Raw genomic sequence first — 22,827 nt, forward strand, 5'->3', positions numbered from 1 at the left:
TGTATAATGTATTTGTAAGTCATGTTCTCCATGTCAATTTTATTGATTAGCCCTTGAAAGAATTATTATAAGACATGTTCTTCAAGTTGGATTAAAAAGAGACAATTTCAGTATTTGGATTTTGAATTTTTGGCTCCAAACTAGTCAAGTTTGTTGAATTTCCATGAAACTCTGCAACTACTTAGATGAATATTTGAAAACTGAAATCTAGTTTACTTTCACCAAGATACAGAGTCACTCAACAACTGATAAGCAGCGGAATAAAAACACAAAGATAAAAACACATCACACAAATTGACACACTTGTTTTTCTCAAGAAACCCAACAGGGAAAACCTGCTTCCTTGATGTGGCATTTTATTGATTGTCTTGGAGCAATTGAATCTATTACAAAGCAATTTTGTCTCCCTGAGAAAGCGTTTTGCTTCTCTTACAAATCTCAGTTGATATAGTTGATCTTGGCCTGCCTTGATCACCTATATCAGTTGGGTTTGTGAGAGAACCAATCCTTTGTTGCCTCCTTGACTTGCTCTGCAAACCCTGCTTCCTTGCTCAATTCTACTCTTCCTTCCTTGTGCACTTGGCAGCCTTATTCCTTTCGCAAATTCCCTATTTTCTAATGCACTTCAGGTCCTATTTTATAGCGCACTTCAGCCTCCTATTTCTTAGTACCCCGGCTCCTCTTCTCTGCATACAACCAACTCCTAAATCCTTGTGCTCTTGCTCCTATTTCTTAGGAAACAATTCATGCGCTCTCCAAAAACAAGGCTTCTCTCACAAACTCGCGAGTTTTGTCTTGTTACACAAACCTTTGTGCACAAAACAACTCAATTCCTTGTGCCTTCATCCTTTTCTTTATACATCCAATTCGAACATGCAAGGAGGCCCAATTCAAATTTAGAACTTGAGTTTTGATTGACGAGTTAACTGAGAGTGATACTCTTTCTCTCTCCAATCAATACTGGAGTTCTTAACTCGTTCTTCCTTCAATCAAGACTAAAGGCTAACTCACTCTAACTGAACTTGTAACTGCCACCTTGTTCTGTAGTCAAACTGATGAAGACTCCTCTTTAATTGAAGTTCCAACTCTACACATGCTAACTAGATGATTATTTTAGTAAATTGGAAATAACTCATCCTAATTGAAGTCTAACTCATGAGGACAATTCGAGGCCTTCACTGGCTAAGACACGAGCTAGAAGACCTTGCTCCCTACATTTTCCACACTCCCTCTTAGTGAGGAAGGTACTTATGGAAGAACCTCGTCCATCTGGATCTATTTTCAACACCACCATGTTATCCGCTACTACAGTTGCTCCCTCTGAACTAGAAGACTTCGCTGCTTTCTACTGCAGACTCTGATCTGAAGACCTATTCATTCCAACCATGCTCCTATGATCTGAGTGTACCCCATGTATCTCTATGGTTGTTTACTCGGCCTAAATGTGGTACTAGGAGACCCAACTCTTTCTTGATCCCCCCTAAACAACTCGTCTACCCACCTAGCTCGAACCTTCCCTGTACTAGGAGTCACTGATTGAGTGGCTCCCTAGTCTTTTCTCCTCATCATCCTGTTGGTCGGCCAAACTGCCAACTAGTCGATACTCAAACTGTGATACTGAGAGAGCCTCCATCTTGAGTAGATTATCTCAGGTATTCTAACATGCTCTTGCTCTAAGGACACCCTTAGAGCTTTGCTCTCCTCAACCATCACTTCTCTGCTTTGCGCAGTTCCTACCTTGTTGCTCAAGGTTGTGCCTGTCTCTACGTGGAACTTGTAGAGATTCTTCATCTTCACACCTATCTGCTTCACACATCCAAAAGCTAAGTGTTTGAGGTAAGCCTTACCTCTATTGAAGATGACATCATAACCCTTCTCCTCAAGGGTAGCTATCGAAACAAGATTCTACTTCAGGCCTAGAACATAGAGGACATCTCTGAGATGGACAAGATTACCTAACTCCCTCTTAAAGCTGACAATACCAACTCCCCTAGTTGCATAATTGCCATCATCTCCTAGCTCAATTTGAAACTACATATCCTTCTCCTTCAAGTGGCTAAAATACTTCTTGTTCCCAATCATGCGGAAGGATGCTCCCGAATCAATATACCACACATTGTTGTCTATAAATCTTTCTCAAATTGAGCAAAAAACACATCTACCTCAAATGTTGCAGCCACATGATGCTTATTGGACTCCTTTCGATTAGGACACTTAGTGGCATAATGTCTGAACTCATGGCAATGGAAGCAAATTGATCTTGCTCATATCTTTCTTTTTCTTCTCACCCTTCTGATTGGACTCAGCCTCTCCTTGGCCCTTCTTACCCTTGGTTTTGTTGTCTTTGCCTGCCAAGGCAAAGTTCTCCTCATCCTCTGTTGGAGCTTCTCTACCAGCTCTCGTCCCTCTCCGAAATTCTTCTTGAACGCAGTCACTCCATAACCTTTCCCAACTAAGAATATTCTCTCTACCACTTATTGCATCCTGGAAACTATACCAAGACTTATGGAGTCCCAAAAGCGCAAGACTCACAAGGTCATTGTCTGCTACAAGCACACCCACCCCACCTAGCTCATCCCGAACCTGAGTGAACTTTGAAAGATATTTGATGATGGGTTTTCCTTTGCTCATTCAGATACTTCTTAGCTTCTCCTTGAGAGCAAGCTTCCTGACATCACTAGAACCCTAATACAAATTTAAGATGGCTTTAAACATCCCATATGTTGTCTTCTTCTCATGGGGAAGAGGGATAATATGATCTCTAATCCCCTCAAGAATGATCTTCCTCACCTTGGTGTCATTCTTGTTATGTTGGATCAACTATTAGGCATCTTGAGGTGGAGCTATTCCCTGCTTCACAAACTAGAGTACCCCATAATCTTCCAACACCACTGATATCTGCTCCTTCCATGAGTAGAAATTCGAGGCTCCCTCTAAACTATGATCTAACCTTAGTCCTTGGAACGCCATACTATTATCCAAAGAATTGCTCTGCTCTTCAAACTCTAGCGCAAGCCTTTTGCTTGATCTGCGTTGTCCACTAATTGGTCAATCTGGTGTTGGTCTTTATACTGATCTCTGCTCTGATACCATGTTAAATTTCCATGAAACTCTACAACTACTTAGATGAATATCTGAAAACTGAAATCTAGTTTACTTTCACCAAGATACAAAGTCACTTAACAATTCATAAGCAGCAGAATTAAAACACAGAGATAAACTGACATCCTTGTTTTTCTCAGGAAACCCAACAGGGAAAACCTACTTCCTTTATGTGGTATTTTATTGATTGTCTTGGAGCAATTGAATCTATTACAAAGTAATTTGTCTATATGAGAAAGCGTTCTGCATCTCTTACAAATCTTACTTGATATAGTTGATCTTGACCTGCCTTGATCATTGCTTGATCTCAGACCTCCAGCTCACAACCAATCCTCTACTACCTCCTTGACTTTCTCTACAAACCCTGCTTCCTTGCTCAATTTTGCTCCTCCTTCCTTGCACACTTGGCAGCCTTCTTCCTTGTGCAGATTCCCTATTTCCTAGTGCACTTCGGCCTCCTATTTCTTAGGATCCTGGCTCCTCTTCTCTGCGCACAAACAACTCCTAAATCCTTGTACACTTTTTCCTCCTATTTCTTAGGAAACAATCACTGCGCTCTCCACAAACAAGGCTTCTCTCACAAACTCATGAGCTTTGTCTTGTCACACATACCTTTGTGCACAAAACAACTAAATTCCCTGTGCCTTAGTCCTCTTTATAGACCCAATTTGAACATGCAAGGAGGCCCAGTTCAAATTCAGAACTCGAGTTTTGATTGACGAGTTAACTGAGAGTGATAACCTCTCTCTCTCCAATCAATACTGGAGTTATTAACTCGTTCTTCCTTCAATCAAACCTAAAGACAGACTAACTCGCTCTAACTGAAACTGTAAATGCCACCTCGTTCTGTAGTCAAACTGATGAAGAATCCTCTTTAACTGAAGCACCAACTCTACGCATTCTAACTTGATGATTATTCCAATAAACTAGAAATAACTCATCCTAACTGAAGTCTAACTCATGAGGACAATTTGAGGTCTTCACTGGCTAAGATGCCATCCAGAAGACCTTGCTCGCTACATTTTCAACAAATTCAGCCCTCCCTAAAGTCAAGTCACCCAAGTGAAGAGACACACCCATTCGCAAAGGCAAAACACTATATAAAGGGCCATTCGACCTCCTCCACAAGGCACCATTCGCAAAGGCAGAACACTATATAAAGAGCCATTTGACCTCACACAAGAAAGATATCTTCTGGGCATCCAAGCGAAGGACAGGAAGGACGAAGATTATCTCTCTAACTCGAACATGTGGATTTCTCTCTCTTCTAGCTCACAGGTGTGTTTTTGGGCAGTTTCTAGGCAGCAGTTTCTGGGCAACAGTTTCTGGGCAGGCCGAAATTCTGGGTAGGCCAAGTTTTTGTGCACATTTTGGGAGGCCGAAATTCGGCCTAGGCAGATCAGAGAGGGCAGAAGTTTGACTTGACTTGACTTGACTAGAGGGCTGCTTAACAAGGTTTGATCATAACTTGTTGGTCAGTTTGACCTCATAGTTAACTAGCTGCATTAGATGCATCTCTTGTTGAAATGAAGAAATTTTTTAAGGAAAAAGTTGTTGGGATTTTTCCCCAAGTGGATTTTCCTAGGGTAAATGTTGTGTTTTCTTTGTGCATTGTATCTCTATTGTCCTTCTCGTTTTATGGTTGAATTTCTGAAGTGTAATTGCTTAATGATAAACTAGAATTGTTAAAATAAGATCTACATCATTTGAAGTAATTATCAGTATTTCAGAAATTTGTGCTTGTATCTATTGCACTTGAAAAATCAACACCATACTGGGCTGTAAAGTGCCTCTCGGCACAATGATTACTGAATCGTGGTTATCATGTTATGTTACTTCGCTACTGTAGCATCTATGATTTATTATGTCACATGTAATGATGCATGTTATTGGCACATTGTTATGTCTATAATTTCAATGCTTTATGTTTCAGTTTTCATATATTTTAATTTCGTTCTTTTAGTATTTCGAGTAGGGTCCCCTATGTCCAAGACCCTGACATTCCCTATAACATAAGGGTTGCTTCCACACATTTCCAAATGCATTTACCCACTCCCATGTCCCCGAAACTAGATGGAGCACTGAATATTATATCATTCACCAGAATTTTATTAACATAGTATCCACTCAGTTCATAAAAAATACAATAAAACATCTAGTAATCAAATGGTTTCTAGAATATGACTACACTATTCTCATGTTAAATGGCCACTTTTCAATTTAAAAGACCTATTTTCGGTGATCTCGCATTCTTCTAGGAATATTCAGAGCACATTGTCATTCAAGATGTATGTATGAACATGTCACATGTCTGGACTGGTTACATGATACTAGCTTGCAGGAACAGTTTGAAATATTGTAAATTTTGTTTTATGTGAAGTAGGCATTTTCTCTATGTTATATTAAGGTTATATAGATATACTCAGCTGTAGACTTTTGCCACATTAGAGCATGAAAAAACAGAATTTGCTTGTTTATAATTTCGCTAATAAGGCTGTTTGATAGGCATCGGGCTTTGGCTCTCTGCAGCAACTTATCAACTTTATCAGGGGGTACAGGAGATTCCTTCAAGGTACACAATGCACATCACACAAAACATTTCAAGACTTTAAAAAAATCATAAGGAATAGAGCAGGCTTGCATACCATATTAACTGGAAGAGGCCGTTCTGCAACAACATGAGAAAGAGCTGCAATTGCTGCTTGTTGTTGCTCTGTTAATGGTGCATTCTACAACACAAACCAACCGCTTCTGGTTAAGAGGTTGAATTGAAGGGCCTTCCTCTTTATACATCCTATTTCACTTATTTAGCTTGGTTCCTAAGTAGACACTTGAAAATTTTACTTCTGTTTGAAAATAGCCTATCAAGAAAATCCCATAATGATGTAAATAAATTGGAGTATACTACACTGATACAAAATAAAAGTTGTGTTTCTTCATAATGGCACCCTTGTTATATAAAATGCTTGAAATAAAAAAATTCCATTTAAGTGTGAAGAGAACTTCCTTATTCTATTTGTGTTGGCTCACTCCTATCATGCATCGTCTTGGATGCTACTGACTCCTATTTCAATATACAACAAAATGAATAAATTCTAGAAGGCATTTTGATAAGGCCCCAATGTTCTCTGTACAGAGAGCAAACTATACAGCATTATAAAGCATCCAATTTGTTCCCAATCTAATGTACATCAATTGGTTATATAAGGGGTAAGAAAATTCATTCAACTAATTCTCATCAGAAACTCCCAACCTACCAATGTTTCCTCACTACAAAAAACTCAGCTGAAGGAAATGCATCCCACCTCATGACTTATCCCACCTTGAGAACTCATTTTATTAAAAAACATGAGGTGGGATGCATTTCCTTCAGCTGAGTTTTTTAAGGAGGGATAAGGTGGAAAAAATTTAAGGAGTATTTTTTTTAATTTATAACTTGAAAACAAATAAATAATATACCAATTGTAAATTCAAATTTTTTTACTACAATTACCTAACACCTATGAAAGATACCATAACTGTTTTACAGGATTTAAAAGAATGTTTCACCTACCTGACTTGTGATGTACAAAAGAATTTTGTGCATATTGGAAGAAGAAACGTTCAAGCTTTGGCTCTCTTCTCTGCAGTATTGCCCTGCATGTGTGTCAGAAGTAATGTTCAGAATCTTGTGCATAAAAATGCTTGGCAATTTTTCCTTATCAGTTAGATATTTGCTAGATAAGGAAAATTTGCCAAGCATTTTTATTCACAAGATACCGAACATTACCTCTGACACACATGCAGGGCAATACTGCAGAGAAGAGAGCCAAAGCTTGAACGTTTCTTCTTCCAATATGCACAAAATTATTTTGTACATCACAAGTCAAGTAGGTGAAACACCAAGAGTCACATTGGCAATCAATCACCAAGAGATACATGACTTTTATTAGACAAGTCACTCATGATAAAGGTGACTTGCTTGTTATTAAATCAATCTATTCAAAATTATATACAATAATATGACCATCATATCAATATTCCATCACACTACACCAAGCTTATCTCTAAATTTTACAAACTTCTCTAGAGAAAGGAGCTTGATGACAATGTCTGCAAACTGCATGTGTTGCACAATACAGCTTGACCTCTCCATTCTCTACAAGATGCCAAATGTAGTGCCAACGAACATCCACATGCTTTGTCCATTCATGAAACACTGGATTCTTTGCCAGATTCAGCACATTTTGATTATCAGTGAAGTAGAGTTGATTGGATTGTTTTACTTTCAAATCAGCAAGTATCCTGTGCTTCAGGGGATTATCATGACAGTACCACAGTTTTGTTGTTCTTAAGTTTGTCAAGAAATTCAACCTATAGCAAGGCTGAAAATATATCATTTGTATCACTTTTTTTCCATAAACTAAAACTGCTCAACCTGAATCTGTAAAACCTGTCAACCGGAAATCTTAGGTTCTCTTGTACATTATACTAGTCATCAAGGTCCCTTGACTATATACCTCAATATCCTCTTATCTGGATAGTAGATACCAGTATTCAGCTTTTGGAGCTGATATATATCTGGAAATGTAGTTAATGCAAAAAACAGATCTCACCTTGTTGTTGTAAGATATATTAGGTTGCTCACCACTTCTTTCTACAATGACTCACTAGTCATTTTTTGAGCAATGTTGGCCAATAATTTCATCTTAATTTCCATGTGTATGATGTTTATTTATATTTAGGTATTCTAAATTTCTCCAACAAACCTTTGGTAACATTGATTTAAGAGACGCACCAACATCAGTTTGACAAAATTCTACACTTGGGCAATAATGCAAGAGGCCAAGATAAGTCATGTCAAAAGCAGTAGAATATGCAGATTTTACACCTGACTTGCATTGGCCTCAGTCCCTATGATGATCAAATCATCTACATATACCACCAAAAATTTATGCCATGATCTGTGTTTTTGACATAAAGATTTGGATCAAAAGAACTCCTCAATCCAAAGCTTGATGTTTAACAATTTTAATATACTAGGCCGTTGGTCCCTGCTTCAACCTGTAAACAGCCTTTACCAACATGCACATGGAATATTATTTACCTGCAACTTGGAATCCTTGTGGTTGATACATGTATACTGCTTCCTCCAAATTTCCCTTGAGGAAAGTCCTCTTTATATCCATCTAATAAAGTTTGTAGCCAAAGCAAGTTGCCATGGCTAGAACCAATCTAATTGTGGCCAGCTTTGTTGTAGAGGCAAAAGTCTACTACAATCCACCCCTTTTTGTTGTGAAAACCCCTTTGCAAGCAGCCGTACCTTATATTTATCCAAGGAACCATCCATTTTGTATTTTGTGCTATATGCCAACTTGCAACCAATGGATTCCTTACCTAGAGGCAACTCCATCAACTCCCAGATGTTGTTCTCCATGAATGAATGATACTCGACCTTCATGACCTTCTCCCACTCATCCTTTATTTTGGCTTCGTCATACAGTCAAGGATCAAATGTATTCAGAACAACAGAAATTAAAGTATAATTGATATGCTCAACAACAATCTTACTTTTCCCAGACAGTCTCCCCCTTGGCCATTCTTCTCTAGGTTGTCTGATCCTCCAAATCCTCCAAAGTGATGTAATACCATTTAGGTATACGCTTTGTCATATATTGGAAGAATCAGGCACCACTCCTCCTCCTTTTGTAGCAATATTAGCATATGTCTCTTCATGTGTTTCATACAGATCATCTCTCAATGGATGTTCACCATCATCTGATTTTTCACTCTCAAACAGCAAACATAATTTGTTCATATCAGAAACAAACCTGATTTTTATCTATAATGGCATCCTTAATAGCCATATTTTATTGATGACAATATCAATCGACCAATAGGCATTAGATTGATCACTATAGCCAATGAACAAAAGTTTCTGACTTGCAATTTATTCCTCTACTACTTGAGATTGTATTTATAGTTGGCTCCCTACAAGAAGTATGGTTTTCTTATTCTTTTATTTCTAGGTTTTCTTTTGTACTCTAGGGACATGACTTTTGCACTCCTACAGCCCATTTTGGCAAATTGTACTTTCTACGTCCATTGACTTTTTTGGTCATCAGTGTTGCAACTGTAGCAAGGTGATTCTGCATTGATCAAGTACCATGACATGCAACGAATCACCAAAATTCTCTCATAGCAAAAATATTCAATTATTTCCTGAGTTTGAACCTTAGGCATAAAGTTACTAATTAAATAATTGACTTTATTGGCCAACTTTTACCAAATTAAAAAGGTCAACCAAAGATTAAAACGTGATCGTAGAGCTTAAGTGTAGGGAGATGCAATCTCAGCCCTCCATCACTTTGAAGATTAGGTCAGAAATTATAAAGAGGGAAATACTAAATAGGTTGTTGGAGAGGCCGATCGATTTGGCACAAGTGACTGGGCTTTCAGCTGAGAAACAGGATGTTGAACTTACAGCAAGAGGAGAGTGAACAAGTCAAGTTTCAAGGGCAGCAAACAAGCCGCGTTTGAACAGCAAGCAGACTGAGTTTATCTGGGTTGTACAGGCCAAAATTCTCAGGGTTGTAGAGGCTGAGTTTACTAGGGCTGTACAGGCTGACATAGTTTGTCCATACAGACCATATTTCCTGACGCCATACAGCAGTATTTTCTTGATCAAATAGGCCGCACAAGGCAGGCCATGACAGGGAAATTGTTGAGTATTTTTGCTGCTGTAATTTTCTGAAGTGTACACTTGCTGTAATCAAAATTTCCAAGCTGAATAGAAGCCCAAACTTTGCTGGTTTTCCCCACATTGGGGTTTCCAGGGTAAAACTGTGTCAAAATATTTTTATGTGCTTGGTTTTCTGATTATTTTATTTCTGCTATGCGTACTGACTTAGGAACCCAGAGTATTTGGTGTCATAAAATTCAGATCTGAAAGTTAATTTTTATTTTTATTCTGAGTATAGTTTTATTGGGCATAAAATATGAACTGGACTCAAGAAATATAACAATCAATGATCATTAATATAATTTCATTTCGTTTATGGAGTGGCAGGAGGGGGAGGGATTCTCATTAATCCCGAAGGAAACATCAAAGACAGATATGCTTGGGGCCTGGGTAGGAAGACAAACAATCAAGCTGAGGCTTATGGTATGTTTCTAGGTCTTTCCTTGGCTCAAAAAAAGGGCATCAAAAAGATCCAAGTCTTAGGAGACTCAATGTTGATTAGAAAACATATGAAATACAACTCATCAGCAAACAACATGAATCTAAATCAAATCATTCAGATATCTCAAGGTATGACTCCTCTCTTTGATGATTTGATCTAGTGTCGTTCTTTCACATCTTAGGAGGGAATAATCAGGAAGCAGATAAGCAAGCAAATTTAGCTTCCCAATTGAACGCAGAAAGAAGTATAGTGAATGAGATAGAGGAAACACTATACATTCCCTAATCATGGTCATGGGTTGCAATCATTGGACTGGGGTAGGCACTCTTGGCTAGACCAAGAGTCTAAAAATCAAATTTATATCAAAATCTTAGGGTTCGTATATAAATATCCCTTACCCCTCCCCCCTCTCCCTCCATTCTCATTATTATCCCCCCCGACCTTCCCCCCCCCCCTCTCCCTCCATTCTCATTATTATCCCCCCTGACCTTCCCCCCCCTCCCCTCAACTACCCCCCCTCTCTCCCTCCATTCTCATTATTATCCCCCCCGACCCTCCCCCCCCCCTCAACTCCCATTTCACTTCTTCTCCCTAGCCCTCATCACCCTTCTCCTTCACATTCTGATCAGCCCCCATTCCATTCTGATTCTCCTCCTCTCCATTCCGCTAAGCCACCCTTCTCCACTCCATTTCATCTCCCGCTCCCCGCTCCCTATCTCATCGGCCTTTACTCGGCATGGCCCGTCCTCGCGCTTCGTGGCATTGATAGTCTCGCCTCACTGCAGCAACGTGGCTGCCCCCATCACTATGGTACTACACTTGGTTCCGGGAGATCTCACAGTGTGAGAACCCAGCCCCCACGGCATAGAAACTGTTGCAATGGTCGGCGATCCAGCACAGGAGAAGGTAAGTTAATGGGAGAGCATGAGAAACATTTAATCCCTTTGCTCTGAATTGCTCAGACCGCGCGTGGGAGGAAGGCGTGGGTTAGGATGAAGGATGAAGCGAATAGATGGGAAATTATGGTGGAGCATTGGGATCTCAACTTCATGAGTACCTACTACCAACCTCCTATCCTGCATCAAAATCCAAACCTGCACCTTCTATAAATGGGGTAACAGTTTGATCTTTTGTCATGGTTTCTGGTTAATTTCTACTCAGGTGGTCTCTGCGAAGGCCCAGCGGCTGAAGCTGGGGTCACTGAGCAATTGCTACGGGTTTTGGGTCAATGTCCTAGCCATCGGGGTGGTCTCTGGTGGTGTATGCAGTCGGGAGGGGAAGCTAGGTGCTGATATGCTAAGTGATGGTAGGTTGAGTGCTATAAAGATTTGTGCTAGTAAGTTGTGCTAGGCGTCAGAGTTTGAGCAGCAAAACGGGGACCTGGGTTGATTGCCTGGAACAATCTTGAGTTGGGGGTCCGCAGTATCTTGGAGATTAGGCACCCTGGTAGTTCCCCGGTGGAGAAAATGAGTGTGCAAAGTAACTCAGCAGAGGAAGGTTCTTTGTCTGATTCCTGGGGCCGTCGTCAGCCTAGGACGGGGGGGTCAAGGGAGGGCAGAGCTCGGGAAGGTGGCAGCAACATGCATACCTGTAAGGATTGTGTGCAAGAGCATTTGGAATTCAGGGAGGGTCTGGCTATTTTGCAGAGGTGTATCCATCAGCAGCAAAAGGAGGCACTGGATATGCAGGAGCAGCAACTCAAAAAGAAGGAACACATCCGGCAACTGGAGGACGAGGTGGATGCGCTAAGACATCAAATTGAGCATCTGAAGCTCAAAATGGAAGAGAACAACCCAAGGACTAAAGAAGAATATACTGGACTCGATCTTAACAGCTCAGCGCCGATGGAGGAGTAATATGTTTTCTCTTTCAGTTAAAAATGTTTTTTTATGGCAAACTATACATGTAAATATTTACTATATCAGTATTATAGAATGTATAGCCACAGGCTACCAGTTATGGGATATTTTTGTAGGAATTATGGGAAAATTTCTCAGGGAAGGGATGGGGAACAAATGAAGTTTTAGAAGCCCTTAGCAGGCTCAAAATTTTGATGTAAAATCCCGATTTTGAATGCGGACGGGCGCAGTTTATATATAAATATATTACTCTTTCTGGTTTAAAAATATATATATAATTTCATTTCATTTATATCGTCACCTTAAATTTCTTAATTCTATAATTGCATCAAACTACTTTGAAAAAAAGAACCCAATCTTTCTTGGAAAGTCATCTACAAAACAAAGAAAACAATCTCACCAAAAATGGAAGTCATCATCATGGGCCCACAAAGATCACAATGGAGTAAATCCAACACTACTTTAGCTCTTTGTACATTTCCTTCATCAAATGCCAAGTTAATGCATTGTTTGTTGCCAAGCATTTCACACATACAACTTTCCCTTCTTGGACTAAAAAGTTTAAAGAATCCATATACAATCTTCAGTTTGCACAAAATAGACAAATACTAAAAATTTATGTTCATACCTTTGATGCCAACACTAGCAACCAATTCTTGCCATTTTACTACATCAACTTCCACAAATTTGTACAAGACACTTTCCTTTATCCCTGATAAATTACCTTATCACTCTTTTTATTCTTTATAAAACATTTATTGTCCCTAAAGAAGATCTCCAAATTTGAGACCTGCTCTATAACTTCACTTAATTGAAAGAAGATTTTTATTCAATCCCATTACATAAAGTACATTATCAAAGGTGTGCTTCTTACAATCTTACAATTTGATTAAAACAACATCAATAATCTCAATAAAATGTTTCCCATCACCACCTATGATGACAACGTTTGTTTTGAACTTGTTTTCGACAAAGGAAACAAAAACAAGTTCGAAATAAATGAATCCCTCTTCTTTTTCGTATGTTTACACTGTCCATGATCAAGAACCAATCATGTGAAAATTTACCTTCCATCTAAAAGCAGCATATTCGTCGTCTTTTTCATGCTCTGCCACATTTTCCTACTTTTTTCCAAACTGATTTTTCTTGTGCTCCATATCCCACAACCACTTCCTACAATCTCTTCATACGCCCCAAGTTCCAACTTACCACAATAGTAACACGTAAGTTTTTAGGATTAAATTACCTATGATAATGACATTTGCAACAAAAATAGGGTTCGACATCTCACTAGCACTTTCAAACTACTACTTCCAATAATCTTGCAATAGTTGTCTTCGCAACTTGTCAAAGGTAATATAAATTGATTCAAAAGTGATATTTAACGTCTCAACCTTGCATTGAGTTTGGGGGCCAGGATTAAGGGGTAGAGGAGAATGAAAAAAAATAGTTTTCAAATGACATTAGAAAAAGATAATAATCATAGGTTTTGTGATATGAATCAATAAAAGGACCAATTCATGAATAATAGGTTTGAAAGTCCTTGTTTAGACGGATATTATTAAACCTACACATACACACATATAGGGTACAAGAAACTACAAGACACGTGAGTCAAAATTATTGTTGCAATTATCATCATTACAAAATCATACTATATAATATTATACATAGATAAAATTCATCATGGTCTAAACATTGAACTAGTTAGTGAAATTTTCTTAAAGAACCAATGTTGCAAGGGTGTCGGTTTGAATAGGAGCTCATCCATGTGTCATCAAAATCATCAAAGGACATCTGCCAATCCTCTGTTTTTGGATCGAGTTGAGCAGCATGCAAGGGACAGCTAACTAACATTGGGACAGTTGTATGGTACTTAGCAACAAATACATCAAGCATGCAATGTTACAGCTAGCATGCAAGGGACAACTAGCATGCAACAACAAGCATACTAAGGACAACAAACATGCTAGGGACAACAAGCAGGCTAGGGACAAGCAGCAAGCAAGGTGCAGCCAACACATAGGTCAGGATGGCAACATGGTGCAGCAATGACACATAATGTAGTACAGTGATGGGTACAGTCATGATTAATGAAGCGTGATGAGATGCAGCATAGTGATGATGGGTGCAGCATGGTGCAGGCAGTGAGGTGCAGCATGATGACGAAATGCAGCACAACGATAGGTGAAGGAGTCACCTTGGAGAATCAATTGAAGCAGCATGTCTTCAACTGATCTCATGTATCATCTTCTTAGAGATGATCTATGCTCTTATCTAGATAAGTCAAAGTGTTGACTTCTGTTGTAAACATACTATCTCTCTCTCTCTCTCTCTCTCTCTCTGCTGAACTATTGAAGAACATATAAGAAGAATTGATCAAGGGTTTCCCCACATTGGGGTTTGTCCCTAGCTAGCGCCACATCTTGTGTCCTCTTGTCTTGGCTTGTCTTCTGCAATTTATGCTTATGTTCTATCTGCAGTTTACTTTAATGTTGATGTGATTGCTAATCTGGAAAAGATATGGAGCTAACTGTGAAAATTGAAATAAATTGCTCTAAGCATAGAACATACCTAAAATTAACAGCAATCTACCTTATACTTTATCCTATAAATCCATTTACAAAGTATAGCATTCTTCTCTTTAGGAATTTCAACAAGTTCCCAAATCTTATTTCTTTTAGTTGCATTATACTCCTCCACCATTGCTTTTTCCCAATAATAAGAGCTTCTTCATATGGCACATTTTAGTTCAAAAAGCCCATCAAAGCAACATGTACTTGACATGAAGTTCATTGTTATAGATTCATTGACTACCTACCTTCTTCACTATCTTAGATGGCTCTTATACCTTTGAACCCCTCATTGTTTGTAGATAATAGATATCACTTTGGGATATTCTTACACTTTGTAGATGGATCATTATAGCCTTCTCATCCTCACTTGATGAGTTGCTCTTATCTTTGTGTTTTGAACATCATAGTTTTCTTTTGCAACCTCTTTAGTGTCCTCTTTGTCTAATATAGGCCATGGAAAAATTATTTGATTTAGTTTCTTTCCTATGATATTCACCAAAGAGAATATATCTACTACCTATCATGTCTTTCTTTTCCAAAAGAGCCTATACGCTACTCTTCATTATACAAAGACACATTTTTTGTTTTTGTTTTCTAGCTTATGCATCTTTTATCTTGGCACATGTGCATGTACGTATGCATACCAACCAAGTATTTATAGACGACATTGTTTTACAAAACGGGCGGGTTGAAACGGAAACGGCCGTTTCGGACCGTTTCATTAGCCCACAGCTTGACCCGGCCCATGACCCGGCTCGGTTGACCGGGTCAGCTATGACTCGGCCGAGTCAGCCAATGACTCGGCCGAGTCATAGCTGACCCGGTCAACCCGGCCGGGTCCCGTCATGACTCGGCCGTTTCAATAAAGTCCGGCTGGGGCAGCGTATTTACCAAAAAAAAATGAATTTTTTGCTGATTTTTGATAAAGTTAGTTAGGGTTTGTGGAGCTGAAAGGGTTATTGTGATTTGTTTAATGCTTTTGGGGTCCATTTCCCCCTCCCAAACTCTATTTAAGACAGCCAAATGCTCTCATTTCACTCACAGCAGTCTTATGCATTTGAGTGAGAGTCTTCTTTGAGAGTTAGTGAGCAGTTCTTGAGCTTGTTTTGGAGCAGCAGTGAGGAGTCTTGGAGGAGCATTGTAGCTGGAGTGAGGAGCTTCTTGGGCAGCCATTTGGAGCAGCATTGAGGAGCTGATTTTTGGAGCAAGCTTGAGGAGGCAGTTTGTGCCTGGAGGTATTTTTTTCCACCTCTATAAATCTGTTTTTACTTAGTAAATTTTAGGTGCATATCAAGATAGCTTAGAGAGTGTTTTTAGTCAAATAAATGAACATTGAATCAATTTTTTTTTTTTTTCATTTTCAGATTGTTTTCCTATTCAAAAAATGGCACCTAGAGCAAAAGATCCTGCTTGGGCATATGTTGAAATGGTTGATAGTGAGATGTGTTGCAAGTTTTGCCATAGGAAAATTAAGTCAGGTCCTGGGGGGATTAATAGGCTGAAACAACACTTGGCAGGGATTAAAGGCAATATTACTGCATGTAAATCTGAGGAAATTGGGGAGATTAGAAAGAATTTGTTGGAAAGCTTTGAAAAATTTAATGCAGAAAAGACTAGGCAAAAAGAGATACAGGCTGAAATTGGGAGGAAGAGGGAGATACAAAGAATGATGGCTGCCAACCCCCACTATGAGTTTGAGGGTTCTTCCTCTATCCCTCAAACTGATGCATCAAACCCTTTCCGTTATGTTCCTCCCTCTTTTGCTTCTGTTCAAGATAAGGGAAAGGGTAGAATGAAGGGTGATGGGACTATCAAAAGTTTTTTCACTCACTCAGGCTCCTCTCCATCAGATGCACATGGTCCTGAAGTTAGTAAAGGTCTTGCTCAGCCCACTTTAGATGACCATTGGAAGAAAGAATTGAGGGAGACTGCTTGTGACTACATAGCTAGATGGTGGTATGATGCTGATATCCCCTTTAATGCTGCTCGTTCACCATATTATGAGCCTATGTTTGAGGCCATACATGCTGCTGGAAAAGGCTTCAAAGGCCCTACTATGCAAGAGCTAAGGGGGTTTCGTTTGCAGAAAGAAATTCAATCAATTAATGAGTATTTGCAAGATTTCAAGGAATCATGGGCAAGAACAGGGTGTACCATCATGTCAGATGGATGGACTGATCAAAGAAACCGTACCATCATAAACTTTCTTGCCTTCTGCCCACAGGGAACCATGTTTTTAAAATCAGTTGATGCATCTGATAAGGTAAAAGATGGCCACTTGTTGTTTCAGCTATTGGATGAGGTTATTCAGGATGTGGGGGTGGCTAATGTTGTTCAAATCATCACAGACAATGCCTCTAACTATGTTCTTGCTGGTAGACTGTTAGAGGAAAAACACAAGACCATCTTTTGGACCCCATGCGCTGCACATTGCATAGACCTCATGCTTGAGGATATTGGAAAACTAGATTGGGTCAGAAACACTGTAGATAATGCCAAAAGCATAACAAAATTTATCTACAATCATACACTGGTTTTGAGTCTCATGAGGAAACACACTGGAGGCAAGGATATTATTAGGCCTGCCATCACTAGATTTGCTACACATTTTTTGACATTGCAATCTATGCTTTCCCAACATAGAAACTTGCAAAAGATGTTTTCCAGTGATGATTGGAATCAAAGCAGTTGGTCTAACAAACCAGAAGGCAGAGAATTGAAAAGGAAAGTCCATGATGAAACTTTTTGGAGAAAGGCAGCAGAGATTGTGAAGGTTGCTGAGCCACTAGTTAAGGTGTTGCGGTTGGTGGATGGGGAAAGGTTGGCTATGGGCTTCATTTATGAGGCTATGGATCAAGCAAAGGAGCAAATAAAGACAGCATACAAGGATAGAGTGGCAAAGTATGGGCCCATTTGGGCAATCATTGATGAAAGATGGAACAATCAACTCCATCGCCCTATACATGCAGCTGGGTATTTTTTGAACCCACGGTATCATTATAAAGCTAAGGAGTCAGGAGCTTTGAGGGGGGAGGTCAGAGATGGACTGGTTGATTGCATTGAGCGCATGGTCCCATCGGAGTCTGATCAGCTGCTGATACATCAGCAGGTCACATCCTTCAGCAATGCAACAGGTACCTTTGGGAAGAACCTAGCAAAGATTGCAAGAGAAGCAGATAAGCCAGGTAAACAAAAATTTCAATTTTCAATTTCTTAATGGTTTTACTTTTTTTATTAAAGTTTGTTAAATCATTTATAATTTGAAAGTTAGATATAATTTGTAATTTTGTTGAGCTTCAGCCTTCATCTAACTCATAATTCATTACACTCCTATGTTTTTTGCAGCACAATGGTGGGAGGCCTTTGGTGGCCAGTGCCCTGAATTGCAAAGGTTTGCAATTCGTATTTTGAGTCAAACTTGCAGTGCATCTGGGTGTGAGCGCAATTGGTCTGTCTTTGAGAGGATTCACACAAAGAAGAGAAACCGTTTGGAGCAAAAACGGTTGAATGATCTAGTTTTTGTCCAATACAACCTTCGGCTCAGACGGAACCAATTGCTGAACAAAAGACCTGATTCAGATCCCATTGTGTTGGAAGACATTGATCCAACATCAGATTGGGTAGTGGAGAGTCGTCTACCAGAGTTTGATCCTGATGAGGATCTTGATGAAATTGATGTTGGAGATCCACTGCAGCGTGTTCAGTTGAATGCAGATCCCAATCCACCAGCCTCAGTCTCACAGCCAGCTAGTAGGACTAGGACTCCAGTTGTAGGTGCTTCGCCTTCCTCTGCTCAGCCACGACAGAAGCGCAGCCGCATTTGTACTCTATCTCAGCTTGCATCTGCTGCACAGCCTAGTGGTACTGGCACCACTTCTACAGTTGCAGTTGGAGACGATGATGATGAGGAGGAGCCATGGGGCCCCTTGTCTGACTCTGATGATGATGATCCAGAGATTGGTCGAGATGATCTTGGCTCCTCTGGCAGTAGCTACTAGCCTCCTTGGTTATTTGTATTTTGTTTTGACTCTTGAGTCTTTGATCATGTATGACAGACTACAGTTGACTATGTATTTACTATTGCCATTGGGTACACCGTACCATTTTGATATAATGGATTGGTTCATGAGCCTACTTTGATCATATGTTGTCTTCCATGTATATTATAATGTTGTGTGTTTGGAAACTTGAATGAAAATCTTTAAAATTATGTTTAAAATATTTAAAATTATGTTTTTTTATAAAAAAAATAAATATTTAATGTATTTTTTACAACGACCGAGTCATTGAAATCGAGCCGGCCGAGTCATTACCGAGTCCGAGTCCGAGTCGATCCTCGGCCGAGTCCGAGTCCGAGTCCGAGTTGTAAAACATTGATAGACGATTTACACAAAGTTTCCTACAATTACATGCCTCTTCATGTTTGATGTTTTATGTACACAGCTTCACATTCTGCTTCAACTAGGAGGTTGTTTGAGAGACTTTTGCCCTTGAGCACGCTTTGTCCATTTGTATAATAGTCTTATTTTTCCTCTTCGCAACAACATTTTTTTGTCTAAGTATATGGAAAAAGAACTTACGAATGACATGAGCTTTGCAATACTTGTAAAGGTCATTAGATGTATATTTTTCCACAATTGTTCGTCTTAATAACCTTCATCTTCTTGCCACTTTGTCTTTCAATTGTGGCTTTGAATTCCTTGAATGACTCAAGAGCATCTAGTTTGTGCTTGAAAAATTACATCTGAATGTTATTGAAAATTCATAAATAAGAGGCACAGTTCAGTAAATCTTGAAAGAAGAAATAGTTCTTCCATTATGTTTACATATTTATTTATAACTCCCCAACCAATTACGTCTCCATTCTTATTTAGAACCCCTCGATTTGAGTCAACCACTAGTACTCTTTCTTCTTTTGTGGTTGCTACGCAACAAGGTTTCCATCTTTATTTACGACTCCCAAGCTCGATTTTTGAGTCAATCATACTCTTACATTCTCCTTTTGTAGGTTATTTAACTCTTCTAAGGATGTACAAGCAACCAAGTATAGTAGCTAACTTGGTAGGAGTCTTGCCAAACAATTGTATCAACATGGCTAATTTTATTGCTGAGTCCATTCTTAGACAAGATCTTTGTATGTCACCTTCCCTATCTTCAAAACTGCCAATAGTGGAATGTTCTCCTTTTACAGTCCCTAATTTGGCAATGTCCACGGCGCTGATGGCATCCTCTTTACTAATGTCAAGGGCAACATCATTGCCAGTTGCCTTACTTCATATGTTTACACTTCTACTTGCCTTGAATTTTTTTTTATTTGAAATACTGTTGCCTTACTTCATATGTTTACACTTCAGACTTAGAAGACAAATAATGTAGGGGTTTATGCCCATTGAGATTTAAACCAGGATCATCATCATCATGGCAACACCACGACTCAAGCACAATCACTATACCACAGCCGAACAACTTATAATTTAGGGCTTTATGCCCATTGAGATTTGAACCTGGATCTTAATCATGGCAATGCCACAACTCAAACACAATTACTCTACCACAGCCCAACGAACACTCGAGATGAATTGTAATGAATAATCTTCCACCAACCTCATAGAAAGAACCTTAAACTTGGGAGAAGACCGTTAAACTTGGGGAAGAAAATTGTTGAATTGTTGAGAGCGGCAAGTCCTGTGAATTGGACGATGAAAGTCGGAGTTCCCATAGAAGAAATTGAAAAGTAATTTGAAGCAAGGAAGAGATGAAATTTTATGTTTTCACAATAACTCGTAGATGTTATTTTTGAGATATGGCATTACATGTAGGCCCATGGATCATGTTTATTAGCATAATGCCATGGATCAGTTGGTTACAAAGAAGATTTTGGAAGTTCTTAGAGATGCTTATCAGAATTCAGAACAAATTTATAACAAAAGAACTTAAGAGAACCTACAGATCCGGCATGATAGGGGAGGAAGATTACATGGTCCCAAGTGGAAGCGAAGCTGTAGCCTTTAGATACAGCATCTGATTGTGGTTTGCCCAATGCCACGGGGCTTGCTTTCGCTGCCATGCTCATTCAATAAATGGAGTTTCGCCGATCGAGAAGGGTTTCGGGACTCTGTCGAGAATGCCAGAACGATAAAGCCCTGGCGAATAGCTAGCTCTCTGATATCTCTTTTCTTATTGTCGCCGCATCGGTTCTTTCTCCATGTGAATATGTAAACTTTGCCCTGCTTTCACATTTCTGAACCTGCTTCTATGCCTGACAGCTTCGATCTCACGTCCTGGAATTTAACCTGAAAAAGTCATAAAATAAAATCACTGATGACAAATTCCTCGTCGAATTAATCAGTGTACAGCTGAGAGAAGATAAGAGAGAATAAAACATAGCCATGCCTTGCAATAAATCTCTGAATCACAGCTCCTGCTCCACTTTTAGATCATCATAGATAAAATACCACTCTGGATCAAATTAAAGCTCGAGGAAACGCCAGAAACAGCATTTCAAAATATCGCACTGGACATGTATACATAGAGGGAAGACAAAACAAAAAATTGTATAAGATCGTGGCAGGATGCAACACCTCAAGATGTGAGGTATGATCAAGAGGCTTAGGATGGGCTCTGCAAATTTTCCATTTTATAGTGAAGTACTTAATTGAAGCATTCAACGAAGAGGTACAGAGTACTAAGGATATCCACGTGAATCGTAGAGCTCGTGGTTTTAACAATAACGTTTAAACCATTGAGAATTTGGTGATATCATTTTTTCCAGATTTTAATGTTTTGCATTCCAATGGTATAGAATGAAATTTGAATCTATAAAGTAATTAATTTTTATTCATTTAACGTTTTATTTTAACCTTTTATGGCTCTAGAAATGGGCATGTGTAGTTTAAGTAATATTTGCAAACCCAAGTTGAAGCAAGGTCTTGGTTTGTGGGACATGTACACCTCAGCAAGAATATTAGCAACTAAAACTGGGTGGAAATGGATCACTAATCCCAACACTTTGTGGGGCAAATTATGGAGAAACAAATATATTGTCCATGTGGAAAGGGATCATCTAATTCGTCTAACTGAGAGCCCAAGAGGCTTTTAAATTTGGAACAATGCGTGGAACAATAAAGATGTCGTCTAGAACCATTGCTTTTGGGAAGTAAGAGAAGGGAAAACAACATTGTTTTGGGAGGATTCTTGAAATCAATTACTAACTTTAGCTCAACCTGGCCAATTTCAAAGAATTCAAGAGCAAGCGAAAAATAGGGGTATGACAGCGGTGGATGACTATTGGGTGCATGAAGACACTACCACTTCATGGAGAAAATGGAAACCAAAATAGCAATGGGACTGCCCTACATTTCAAGAAGAATGGATGAGTTGTACCCTAAACTTCAAGAAAGACCTGTCAAAACACAAGTCAAGTCAAACAGAATCAAATGAGGATGTCATGCAGAAGGCAATTTTAGTCTTAAAGAGGCTTATAATCTTAACATTGGATATGCAAGCCTTCTTGATAACAAAATCTGGATGAAAATATGGGAATTCCACCACTGGCCAAACATCACCAACTTTTTATGGCTTATGGGTCATCAAAAACCCTTAAACATCTCATCGATGAATGCCCATTTATTGAAAATCTTTAGGGAAAGATTCAAGATGTTTTCCTTAAATCTGATAGGGATAAAGGCAAATATGATATCCATAATTACAAATTGGGGAGATAGGATATTTTTCAAAATGAAATAATCAACTAGGCCTAGCAACTCCTCCCATGTTTCATATACTGGGAAAACTGGAAGGAAACGAACAAAAGGATCTTCAAGGACAAAGGGAGTTCCACAAAGGAGGTTTGGCATAGAATAATCACGAATATTAAAGAATTTATCCTAATCAACAACTCGCCCTCTCAAGCTTAGTAGGGGAACCCAATTGATGAAAGAATAATATGTCTGCTCAACCTACATCCATCAATGGCAACCATCTCCAAAGCCATTCTTATCTGCATGCAATAGCCTAAAGCAATAGACTCCCACCCGCCCCCCTCACCCTCGCCATCTTTGACACACTTTAAACTCTATTTCAACAAGGCTTCCAATGGTTACCCAAGTCTCGCAAACTTTGGAGGTG

General features: G+C 39.2%; 1 protein-coding gene across 2 annotated transcripts in view; it reads right to left on the minus strand.

Annotated features, from left to right (window-relative positions):
• The window catches only part of LOC149151312 (sec34-like family protein), a 300,763-nt gene extending 279,319 nt beyond the window's left edge, over nucleotides 1–21,444 (minus strand). Inside the window, exons 1-3 of one of the 2 annotated variants that reach the window (XM_089439315.1) lie at nucleotides 21,094–21,444; nucleotides 20,678–20,981; nucleotides 5,748–5,831 (exon numbers count right to left, since the gene is read on the minus strand). In XM_089439315.1, coding sequence (XP_089295441.1) covers nucleotides 5,748–5,831; nucleotides 20,678–20,773 — 180 coding nt within the window. In that variant the 5' untranslated portion in view covers nucleotides 20,774–20,981; nucleotides 21,094–21,444. Of the gene's footprint in view, nucleotides 1–5,747; nucleotides 5,832–20,677; nucleotides 20,994–21,093 lie in introns of both variants that reach the window. The other variant, XM_089439314.1, reaches the window with a different exon arrangement.
• Between the last annotated feature and the right edge of the window lie 1,383 nt (nucleotides 21,445–22,827).

This window comes from Pinus tabuliformis, chromosome 9, assembly GCF_031772625.1.
Source record: "Pinus tabuliformis cultivar Carrire ecotype Pingquan chromosome 9, CPIR1, whole genome shotgun sequence".
Lineage (NCBI taxonomy): Eukaryota > Viridiplantae > Streptophyta > Pinopsida > Pinales > Pinaceae > Pinus > Pinus tabuliformis.